The sequence below is a fragment of the Corythoichthys intestinalis genome, chromosome 15, assembly GCF_030265065.1.
Source record: "Corythoichthys intestinalis isolate RoL2023-P3 chromosome 15, ASM3026506v1, whole genome shotgun sequence".
NCBI classification, from domain to species: Eukaryota; Metazoa; Chordata; class Actinopteri; order Syngnathiformes; family Syngnathidae; genus Corythoichthys; species Corythoichthys intestinalis.
Genome location: NC_080409.1, coordinates 50,841,847 through 50,854,591, shown reverse-complemented (window position 1 = coordinate 50,854,591; position 12,745 = coordinate 50,841,847). Strand labels below are relative to the sequence as shown.

At 38.0% G+C, this 12,745-nt stretch overlaps 1 protein-coding gene across 3 annotated transcripts in view; it reads left to right on the top strand.

Moving 5' to 3' along the window:
• The window catches only part of grhl1 (grainyhead-like transcription factor 1), a 66,470-nt gene that overhangs the window by 39,236 nt on the left and 14,489 nt on the right, over positions 1-12,745 (top strand). For all 3 annotated transcript variants that reach the window (XM_057859295.1, XM_057859293.1, XM_057859296.1), the window contains exons 12-13: positions 5,155-5,183; positions 5,339-5,424. In XM_057859295.1, coding sequence (XP_057715278.1) covers positions 5,155-5,183; positions 5,339-5,424 — 115 coding nt within the window. The remainder of the gene's footprint in view (positions 1-5,154; positions 5,184-5,338; positions 5,425-12,745) is intronic.

Below are 12,745 nucleotides of genomic sequence, written 5' to 3'. Positions count from 1 at the left end.
TGGTCACTACAAAAGAAAGATTCAAAAAAATCTATCTTGATGAGACAGGTGGTGATGAGGGAAAAATTTAGCCCGGCTGTCGCGGCCACAACAGCGTCATCTCTCAGTTCAGTAGTTTAGTTATGTGTAAATAAATTGTTACTTTGCTATCAAAAGCTCTATTTGTCTTGTTTTTATGTTATTTTGTAGAACGAAAACATTCAGATGTTTGGGATGTCACAAAAGCAAAAAATAGCAGTGTTAAATGCAAAGTTATGTTTGAAATGTATTCTTTTACAAAAAGCTCAATTTCTGTTTTTTCATCAGAAATTGGAAAATTGCTCAAACTAAGCTATTTTCTAATGCTGATTTCTAAAGAATGGAAAAAGATATGAACTTACTTTTTTTTCCTGCTGAAAGAAGAGAGTCTAATCTTTCTTTTGATGGGTTCCATGTTTATATTTTCTGTGGGCCTTGCAAAAACAAGTCAAAATCCAGTAAAACGGCTGGGAGCGAAGGGGGTTGCTCCGGTGAAAATGGCTGGGAGTGAATGAGTTAAGAGCATTGTGTAAAAAAAATTTTAAAATCTTTTTTAAAAAACATTAGAATTTTATAGCATTTAAGCTAGCTTATGTTGTACTTCGATCCTCGTTAATTTTTTTTATACCGTTCGAGACTCAGCTCAAGTATTTTAATTTTTTATGTTCCTTATCTGAACAGTCGATTATTTGAACTCACTAGTTCATCGAATAATCGACTACTAAAATAATTGATAGCTGCAGCCCTAAATGAATGCATCAACAAACATATTAGCTCAAACAAAAACTTAGCTTATGTTGGTCTTAACAGGTAGCAGCTGGATTTAGCCACGTTAAATGAGTTATGTCATATTCACTCTTGCTACTAGAGGGCAGTGTCGCCACCCAAATCAATAAAACTTAATGCAAACACTTTAAAAAAAAAAAAAAATTTTTTTTAAACGTTAGAATTTATAGCATTTAAGCTAGCAGATGTTCTTATGTTTTACTTCGATCCTCGTTAATTTTTTTTATACCGTTCGAGACTCAGCTCAAGTATTTTAATTTTTTATGTTCCTTATCCGAACAGTCGATTATTCGAACTCACTAGTTCATCGAATAATCGACTACTAAAATAATTGATAGCTGCAGCCCTAAATGAATGCATCAACAAACATTAGCTCAAACAAAAACTTAGCTTATGTTGGTCTTAACAGGTAGCAGCTGGATTTAGCCACGTTAAATGAGTTATGTCATATTCACTGTTGCTACTAGAGGGAAGTGTATCCACCCAAATCAGTAAAACTTAATGCAAACACTTTAAAAAAAAAAAAAAAACGTTAGAATTTATAGCATTTAAGCTAGCAGATGTTCTTATGTTTTACTTCGATCCTCGTTAATTTTTTTTATACCGTTCGAGACTCAGCTCAAGTATTTTAATTTTTTATGTTCCTTATCCGAACAGTCGATTATTCGAACTCACTAGTTCATCGAATAATCGACTACTAAAATAATTGATAGCTGCAGCCCTAAATGAATGCATCAACAAACATTAGCTCAAACAAAAACTTCGCTTATGTTGGTCTTAACAGGTAGCAGCTGGATTTAGCCACGTTAAATGAGTTATGTCATATTCACTGTTGCTACTAGAGGACAGTGTATCCACCCAAATAGGTAAAACTTAATGCAAACACTTTCAAAACAAACAATTACAATGAATACTCAAAGCAGCAAAATTTGATTCGACGCTTTTTCAAATTGAATTCCAATCGTTGCATCACTGGATTTATTGTCACACTTCTAGTATTTTGCTTGTAGGCTTGTTACCCTTTTCAAACTTTTCAGATATAAATACAAATTTAGACTGGAGGGCAGTCGTGCAACATCAACGTGTCGGGCCACGTAGCATGCTCATTTAAGTTGCGATTTTTATCAATGTTGGCACGCAGCAGTGGAGATGTGTTCATGGTGGACTCTGACCAGGTTGTCCACGTCATATCACATGGAAGCGTACATTCAAATTATTATCTAATTAGTCCTTCAGTTCAATAGCCATCGGGGGCAGTATAATACAGACATAAAAGGTAATGAAACTACCCCCCCCCCCGCGCCATTGATAAATGTGCGTGTACGTTTCGAATGCCTCCTGCTGGTTAAACAATAATCTGCTGAGTATTGGTGCCAAAGAAAGCCCCCTCTGTTAACATTTACTTTAGTTATTTTTGGTACTGCTGCTGCTGACTTTGAACGTGGCTATCACTTTCTGATAAACTTTCGAGCTCCTGTTCCTTGTTCCTAGAATAGCATTCTAAAAACAGCTACACCTGCAATCAATACAGTAGGTGAAGAAGAAGACCATATTTTCCCCATTCATTTCCGATGGCCCTATTCGGCATTCAAGTCAATAGCACTACAACTTCCATTCACTCCTACTGATTTCCAATCTAAGTGACCCGATATGAACAGGTAATGACCTCGAAATGCCCCAAACCAACAGGAAGTGACCCGATATCTATAGGAAGTCCGAGATGCCTCAAAATCAACAGGAAGTGACCCTGAAATGACCCCAAACCAACAGGAAGTGACACTCAAATGACCCAAAATCAAAGAGAATGTGAACCTGAAATGCTTCAAAATTAACAGGAAGTGACACTGAAATTCCCCCAAATCAGCAGGAAGTGACCCGATATCTATAGGAAGTCTGATGCCACAAATTCAACAGGTAGTGACCCAATATGAACAGGAAGTGAATTGAAAATGCCCCACAAATCAACAGGAAGTGATCCTGAATGCCTCAAAGTGAACAGGAAGTGACCCTGTAAAGCCCCCAAATCCACAGAAAGTGACACTGAAATGACCCAAAATAAACAGGAAGTGACCATGAAATCCATCAACATCAATAGGAAGTGACACTGAAATGCTTCAAAATCAACAAGGAGTGACCCTATATCTACAGGAAGTGACCCTGTATTGCCCCAAAATCAACAGTAAGTGACCCTGAAATTCCCCAAAATCAGCATAAGTGACCCTGAAATGCCCCAGAATCAACAGGAAGTGACCCTGAAATGCCCCAAAATCCACATAAGTGGCCTGAAATGCCTCAAATTAAACAGGAAGTGACCCTTTATTGCCCCAAAATCAACAGAAAGTGACACTGAAATGACCCAAAATCAACAAGAAGTGACCCTATATCTACAGGAAGTGACCCTGAAATGCGTCAAAATCAATAGGAAGTGACACTGTAATGCTTCAAAATCAACAAGGAGTGATCCTATATCTACAGGAAATGACCCTGTATCACCCCAAAATCAACAGGAAGTGACCCTGTATCGCCCCAAAATCAACAGGAAGTGACCCTGAAATTCCCCAAATCAGCATAAGTGACCCTGAAATGCCCCAAAATCAACAGGAAATGACCCTGAAATGCCCCAAAATCCACATAAGTGACCTGAAAGGCCTCAAACTAAACAAGAAGTAACCCTTTAATGCCCCAAAATCAACAGGAAGTGACCTTTTGATGCCCTAAAATCAACAAAGAGTCCTTACAATGCTTCAAAATCAACAGGAAGTGACCCTGAAATTCCCCAAAATCAGCATAAGTGACCCTGAAATGCCCCTATATCAACAAGTGGGCCTTGAAATGCCCCAAAATCAACAGGAAATGACCCTGAAATGCCCCAAAATCCACATAAGTGACCTGAAAGGCCTTAAACTAAACAAGAAGTAACCCTTTAATGCCCCAAAATCAACAGGAAGTGACCTTTTGATGCCCTAAAATCAACAAAGAGTCCTTACAATGCTTCAAAATCAACAGGAAGTGACCCTGAAATTCCCCAAAATCAGCATAAGTGACCCTGAAATGCCCCTATATCAACAAGTGGGCCTTGAAATGCCCCAAAATCAACAGGAAATGACCCTGAAATGCCCCCAAATCCACATAAGTGACCTGAAAGGCCTCAAACTAAACAAGAAGTAACCCTTTAATGCCCCAAAATCAACAGGAAGTGACCTTTTGATGCCCTAAAATCAACAAAGAGTCCTTACAATGCTTCAAAATCAACAGGAAGTGACCCTGAAATTCCCCAAAATCAGCATAAGTGACCCTGAAATGCCCCTATATCAACAAGTGGGCCTTGAAATGCCCCAAAATCAACAGAAAGTGACACTGAAATGACCCAAAATCAGCAGGAAGTGACCCTATATCTACAGGAACTGACCCTGAAATGCCCCAAAAGCAACAGGAAGTGACCCTGAAATGCCCCTATATCAACAAAGGGGCCCTGAAATGCCTCAAACTAAACAGGAAGTGACCCTTTATTGCCCCAAAAACAACAGAAAGTGACACTGAAATGACCCAAAATGAACAGGAAGTGACCCTGAAATGCGTCAAAATCAATAGGAAGTGACACTGAAATGCTTCAAAATCAACAAGGAGTGACCCTATATCTACAGGAAGTGACCCTGTATCGCCCCAAAATCAACAGGAAGTGAACCTGAAATTCCCCAAAATCAGCATAAGTGACCCTGAAATGCCCCAAAATCAACAGGAAGTGACCCTGAAATGCCCCAAAATCCACATAAGTGACCTGAAATGCCTCAAACTAAACAGGAAGTGACCCTTTAATGCCCCAAAATCAACAGGAAGTGACCTTTTGATGCCCCAAAATCAACAAAGAGGCCTTACAATGCTTCAAAATCAACAGGAAGTGACCCTGAAATTCCCCAAAATCAACAGGAAGTGACCCATTAATGCCCCAAAATCAACAAAGGGGCCTTAAAATGTATCAAAATAAACAGGAAGTGACCCTTTAATGCTCCAAATTCAACAAGAAGTGACCCTGAAATGCCTCAAAATCAACAGGAAGCGATCGACATAACAACCGTCACACAAAGTTTCTCCAGAATTTCCACTTGTTCCCTAACCCTAGTGATATGAAATACTTGTTCCCTCCTGTTCTCGTTGTTCAGTCGACGGTTAGATCATCCCTCAAACTGGGTCAACCCTGTGAACTTGTGTCTGAACCGAGAGGCCCTGGCACGTAGCGCTTTCCTTAGCACGCGCCGGTCGCTCGCTCTGGAAAGTCCGTGTCAGCAAAGGGCCGATATTAGAAATGCACAGCTTTGGGTATTCATGCCCGCTTCTCTGTGTGTCTTACAGCCTTTCGCGGCGGAAGATGGAGAAGACAGGTGAGCCCCCGTTTTACATTTGCTTTGGCTATTCCCACCGTGGCAGTCCCAGTAAAACTGGCACTGTTGTTTCGAGGAAAGGCCGTTTGTTCTTTTTACTGCCTGTTAACTGGCTGTTAAAGCCTCGTAAGCAATGATTTATGCGTCTCGCGCAGCTCCGGCATGAAGAGGTTGCCCTTCAGCGATGACGAGTTCGGCGCGCCGCCCAACAAGATGGCCAGGGCAGAGGAACCTAAGAAAGGTAGGCGTGCAAAAACGGACAAAGCGGTAGTAGTCTGCCGTGAATTGGAATGAGTTGTATCACTAGTACTTTCAATGTCAGCGGCAGTCAGTGCTGGGCAATGAGTTGAATTTTGGGGCGTTTTACGTCATTTGCTGGGGATTTTCGGCCACTTCCTGTTGATTTTGGGGCATTTACAGGTCAATTCCTGTTGATTTGGGGTTATTTACAGGTTACTTCCTGTTGATTTTGGGTTACTGAACAGGAAATGAGTTCATTTTGGGGCATTTTTGATCACTTCCTTTAGATTTTGGGGCATTTACGGGTCACTTCTTGTTGATTTTGGGCATTTACAGGTCACTTCCTGTTGATTTTGTGCTACTGAACAGGAAATTAGTTCATTTAGGGGCATTTCATGTCAATTCGTGTTGATTTTGGGGCATTTGATGTCACCTCCTGTTGATTTTGGGATCATAAGCAGGGAATTAGTACATTTTGGGGCATTTGATGTCACTTCCTGTTAATTTTGGGGCATTTCATGCCACTTCCTGTTGATTTTGGGCCCTGAACGGGAAATGAGTTCATTTTGGGGCATTTGATATCACTTCCTGGGGATTTTGGGGCATTTACAGTTCACTTCTTGTTGATTTTGGGGCATTTGATGTTGCTTTCAGTTGATTTTGGGTTACTGAACAGGAAATGCGTTCATATTGGGGCATTTCATGTCACTTCCTGTTGATTTTGGGGCATTTGATGCCACTTCCTGTTGATTTTGGGTTACCGAACACGAAATGAGTTCATTTAGGGGCATTTGTGGTCACTTCCTTTTGATTTGGGGGCATTTATGGGTCACACCTTGTTGATTTTGGGCATTTACAGGTCACTTCCTGTTGATTTTGTGTTACTGTGCAGAAAATGAGTTCATTTTGGAGCATTTGATGTCACTTCCTGTTGATTTTGGGATAATAAGCAGGAAATGAGTACATTTAGGGGCATTTGATGTCACTTCCTGTTAATTTTGGGGCATTTCATGCCACTTCCTGGTGATTGATTTTGGGGCATTTACAGGTCACTTCCTGTTGATTTTGGGCCCTGAAGAGGAAATGAGTTCATTTTGAGGCATTTGATATCACTTCCTGATGGTTTTGTGGCATTTACAGTTCACTTCTTGTTGTTTTTGGGGCATTTGATGTTGCTTTCAGTTGATTTTGGGTTACTGAACAGGAAATGAGTTCATATTGAGGCATTTCATGTCACCTCCTGTTGATTTTGGGTTAGTGAACAGGAAATGAGCTAATTTAGAGGCATTTCATGTCACTTCCTTTCCCTTTTGGGGCCTTTACTGGTCACTTCTGTTGATTTTGGGGTATTTACAGGTTACTTCCTGTTGATTTTGGGTTACTGAACAGGAAATGAGTTCATATTGGGGCATTACATTTCACTTCCTGTTGAATTGGGGGCATTTGAGGTCACTTCCAGTTGATTTTGGGTTACTGAACAGGAAATGAGTTCATATTTGAGCATTTCATGTCACTTCCAGTTGATTTTGGGGCATTTACACTTCACTTCTTGTCTTCTTGTTGATTTTGGGGCGTTTACAGGCCACTTCCTGTTGATTTTGGGGCATTTGATGTCACTTCCGGTTGATTTTAGGTTACTGAACAGGAAATGTGTACATTTTGGGGCATTTGATGTCACTTCCTGTTGTTTATGGGGCATTTATAGGTCAATTCCTGTTGATTTTGAGATATTTACATGCCACTTCATGTTGATTTTGGGTTACTGAACAGGAAATGAGTTCATTTTGAGCGATTTCAGGTATTTTCCTGTTGATTTTTTTTTGGTCACTTCCTTTTCCTTTTTGGGGCATTTACGGGTCACTTCCTGTTGATATTTGGGTCTCTTCCTTTTCCTTCTGGGGTATTTTCGGGTCACTCCTTGTTGATTTTGGGTTACTGAACATTAAATGAGTTCATTTTGGGGCATTTTATGTCACTTCCTGTTGATTATGGGGCAATTATAGGTCAATTCCTGTTGATTTTGAGATATTTACATGCCTTTTCCTGTTGATTTTGGGTTACTGAACAGGAAATGAGTTCATTTTGGGGCAATGCGCATCATTTCGTGTTGATTTTCGGTCACTTCCTTTTCCTTTTGGGGCATTTACGGATCATTTCCTGTTTATTCGAACTTTTTGAAGGTTACTTTCTGTTGATGTAGGGTTACTGAACAGGAAATGAGTTAATTTAGTGGCATTTCACATCTTTCTTGTTGGTTTTCATTCACTTCCTTTTCCTTTTTGGGCATTTACAGATTTTTTCCTGTTGATTTTGGGGCATTTTTAGGTCACTTCCTGTTGATTTTGGGTTACTGAACAGGAAATATGTTCATTTTAGGGAATTTCACGTCATTTCCTGTTGATTTTCATTCATTGTTTTTCCTGTTGGGCCATTTACAAGTCACTTGCTATTGATTTTTGGGCTTTTAAAGGTCACTTTCTGTTGATTTAGGGTTACCGGACAGGAAATGAGATCATTTGGGGTCATTTCCTATGTATTTTCAGTCACTTTGTTTTCTTTTCGGAGCATTTACAGGTCACTTCCTGTTGATTTTGGGTTACTGTAAAGGAAATGACTCAAGAATGTCCCCAAAATGAATAGGAAGTGACTCAAAATCAACAAGGACGTGGCCCAAAAATGCCCTAAAATGAACAGGAAGTGACCTGTAAACACCCACAAAAGACTGTCTGTGAATGCCCTGGTTTCAGTGCCATTGACTTACCAATCCAGTCAATGTAAGAGAACGTATTCTAATGGAAGATTTTGGTTGCAACTTGTTGGTTCTTTTTATTATTATTATTTTTTTTTTTTTAAACATTGACACCTATTTGAAACGATATATCGATTCTTGGTGGGAGCATATCGACAAAGTATCGTGTTTTGTCACCTTTTCGATATAGAGTTACAGCTCTAATGTATATGTACTGTATACTGTACATGTGTATGGGAGTTAGAGGAACGAGGGAGGGGTTCCGCGGTAGGAAAAATGCGTGAACGCTAGTACACGTGAATGTCAGCTTGCTCTGGTAGCCTCCTCTCCATTTCAACCGCACATGCACACATGCTGAGGCCTTCACTCATTGGCTTCCAACAAAATACCATTGCAGACAGATATATGCAAACAAACCTGTGCCCTTTACCCTACATCAACGCGAGGTTAAGTATGACTTGCAAGCGTACAGTGTTGTTTTTGGCAGCCATTTTAAATCATGAAGACAAAGAAAATCCCAATTTTTTTGGTCAAATTTTTCAATATTGACAACCAAAAATGCTAAATGAAGTGTTTTGAAGCTTGATACTATTTATTTAAACTTGTTAGGATGAACATTCAACAGAAAGAAATGAAACCGAATATTTTTATATTTGATAATTCAACAGAAACAGCAGGTATGGTCATAAGAGTTTGGCCTCTATACATATTAGGGTGTTAAGAAAATGATCAACTATTATAACTATAACTATACGTTATTTTTAATTGCTGAGAGAGGTATTGTAAGGCTTCAGCCACATAAAAAATGGCTCCAAAGGCTGTCAAAATGTTCTCTACTCATTATACGCTGCCTTTTAGCGCTATCTATAGGTAAAACGGCGTCTTTATAGATTGAACGAGACAATGCGTGAGTGGGTCATGCAGCGCATGCGTTAATTACTTAACGTGATTCATTTTAAAAAAGTAATTACCGCCGTTAACGCAATAAATTTGATAGCCCTACTTTAAGCCAAAACTACTCTGGATGAGTGTAAGACATTTTGTCTGTAACGTTAAATACAATTAGAAAACGATTAAAAAAAAAAAAAAAAAAAATTATATATATATATATATATATATTAAAAAAGGCATGTCTGATATTTTTTTTGCCGATTCTGATACTTTGAAAATGACGTGTTCGGACCGGATCAGGACATTTTTAGATATGATCTAACTTTTTTTTCCTGCTGAAAAAAAGAGTCCAATCTTTCTTTTGGTGGGTTTCACGTTTTTATAGCAATAGAACAGAATTTTCTATGGATCTTGCAAAATCAGTCAAAATCCAGTAAAACGGCCGGGAGCGAAGGGGGTTGAAAATGGCTGGGAGTGAATGAGTTAATATGTGTAATAAGCACTCTAATATCTATAACCAGGGTTGTTCAGATCATGTTTTTTTTGCTCCCGATCCGATCCCGATCGTTTTAGTTTGAGTATCTGTCGATCCCAATATTTCCCGATCCGATTGCTTTTTTTTTTTTTTTTTTTTTTTTGCTACCTGATTCAATTCCAATCATTCCCGATAATTTTTCCCGATCATATACATTTTGGCAATGCATTAAGAAAAAAATGAATAAAACTCGGACGAATATATACATTCAACATACAGTACATGAGTACTGTATTTGTTTATTATGACAATAAATCCTCAAGATGGCATTTACATTATTAACATTCTTTCTGTGAGAAGGATCCACGGATAGAAAGACTTGTAATTCTTAAAGGATAAATGTGACTTTGTATATTGTGACTAAATATTGCCATCTCGTGTATTTGTTGAGTTTTTAGTAAATGATAATTCAGCCATTTAACTTCTGCCCAAATGCATGATGGGAAGTGCAACCATGACTGAGCGTAATGGTACCAATTGATATATCTTCTCAGCGTTGGGAAATAACATAGGGTGTTCAGAAAAAGATCAACTACTACCTTTCTTCCCCACATTGCTTCCCACGATATATCTCGTGGGATAGTTGAGAGAGGGATTTAAGGCTTTAGCCAATTAAAATAAGGCTTCAAAGGCTGCCAAAATTCTCTCTATTCATTTCACGTTGCCTTTTAGTTACATGAAAACGTAATACGGTGCCATTATAGATTGAAAGCGAAATTGCGTGAATGGGGTAGTGCAGCGCATGCGTTAACTGCGATAAATATTATAATGTTATTACCGCCGTTGACGCGATAAATTTGACAGCCCTACTTTAAGCCAAAACTAAAGACTCTGGATGAGTGTAAGACATTTTGTCTGCAACATTAAATACAATTAGAAAACGATTTAATAAAAAAAAAAAAAAACTATATATATATATATATATATATATATATATATATATATATATATGTATATATATATTTATATATATATGTATATATGTATATGTATATATGTATATGTGTATACATATATATGTACATGTATATATGTATACATATATGTATATATATATATATATATTAGGGATGTCAAAAGTATCGCGTTAACGCGCGGTAATTAATTTTTTTAATTAATAACGTTAAAATATTTGACGTAATTAACGCACATGTCCCGCTCAGACAGTATTCTGCCTTTTGGTAAGTTTTACAGCAAGGTTTTTTGTGCTGTCTAACAGCGAACTCTTGTGGTCGCTTTGCGACATGGTTTATTGCTTTCTTGCCAGTTCAATATGGCTGCACGACGTCTCGGGCTGATGCCTACGTTGTAATGTTGTGCTTATATGATCCTTGGACAAGATTTGTCCGTAAGTATGGTTGTTGTAAAGAATGTACATATTATGTTAGTAAGCGAAATGTTATATTTTTTGTATGAAACGCTTTTTGTTTGTTTTGTGAACCTGTATAGCGTGCTAAGCTAACGTTATTGCTAATGCAATGCTTGTGTACTTTTTTTTGTAGTTTCACGACGGTCTAAAGAGGACAGTGGTTTGAGGCCATTTTATTCATAAATCAGATGAAAAAGGAAGAAGTCTGATTATTAAGGCGTTGTTCACTAGCTGTCTAGCTTTGGAAAAAGTAGACGCTTCGGAGTGAGGACAGCATAGACAGATTTAAATGACAGTAGAGTGAAATGCCCATTACAGTCCTTATGTACCGTATGTTGAATGTATATATCCATCTTGTGTTTTATCTTTCCATTCCAACAAATTATTTTACATAATATATATATAATTTACAGAAAAATATGGCATATTTTATAGATGGTTTGAATTGCGATTAATTGCGATTAATTACGATTAATTAATTTTTAAGCTCTAATTAACTCGATTAAAAATTGTAATCGTTTGACAGCCCAAATATATATATATAATATATATATATTAAAAAAGACATGTCCGATATTTTTTTGCCGATTCCGATACTTTGAAAATGATGTGATCGGACCCGATCGATCGGGACATCTCTATCTATAACCCTTGCTAAATCTTTTTTTTTTTTTCTCATGGAACCTGCAGATGCATGAGTTGACTTGCATCCATTATTTTTTTTTTTTTTTTGAGGAAATATATTTCAAAATTCTGAATTAGTCTCAAAATCATGAAATTCTAAGTGAATCAAATGTGATACATTTGGCAAGAAGGTGTTAAACACCATACTAAATACAATTTAAGACTCATTTCACATTAACCATGAATGCATTGAAAGAAATTGAAGCTTTTTAGCTTTTTAAAGAAGCCATTGCACATGAACTTTTTTTATTTGACAAGCATTGCAGCGGTTCAACCGGTTCGTCCGCTTCGATGATGATGTTGTTGTCGAACGGAGCTGTCAATCATTTCCAACACCGTCTCTTAGAATGACGCCGATCACATTTTTACCCGGCGACACAAGACCGGTCACGAGTGAAACCAAACAAATGCTTATTACCCTAGCGCACAACACAAACAGCAGAAAAACATGGAAATGAGTCACATAAGTGCACCCTAATTATGTTTTTAAATAAAGTCTGCTGACAGATCATGCATTTATTAACATGCCATTACAAAAAATGTTGGAATTTTGAAATTAAGGACGGTCTGTGCGCTTGCAGTCGTGTATGATGATTACTGTGCGTGCGAATGCACTGGCTGGGTTTTTAAAGTTTTGGAAAAATGCCCATGCGGTCTGGAACCAGTTAAAAAAATGGAGGTATTTTGCATGGCCGTGTCACTTGAGATGTCTGTGTCAAATGTATGATTGTTTTTGCGTCATTATGTTGCCATAAGTGACATGTTATGACAGATCGGGGAAGCTCTCAAGGGCTTTAAAAACAAGATGCTTACTGTAATAATTGCTATTGTACAGTGGAGAGTTTTGACATCCATCCATTTTCTAAACCACATTTCTCATGAACGTGGATAAGGTTTATGGACTTTTAGTCATTGTATTGGTCTGGAACGCACTCATTTAAATTTCAAGTTTTGACGTAAGGGGTGTGACAATACAATGGCGCAAATAAGTATTTAGTCAACAACCAATTGTGTAAGTTCTCCTACTTGAAACGATTAGACAGGCCTGTAATTGTCAACATGGGTAAACCTCAACCATGAGAGACAGAATGTTG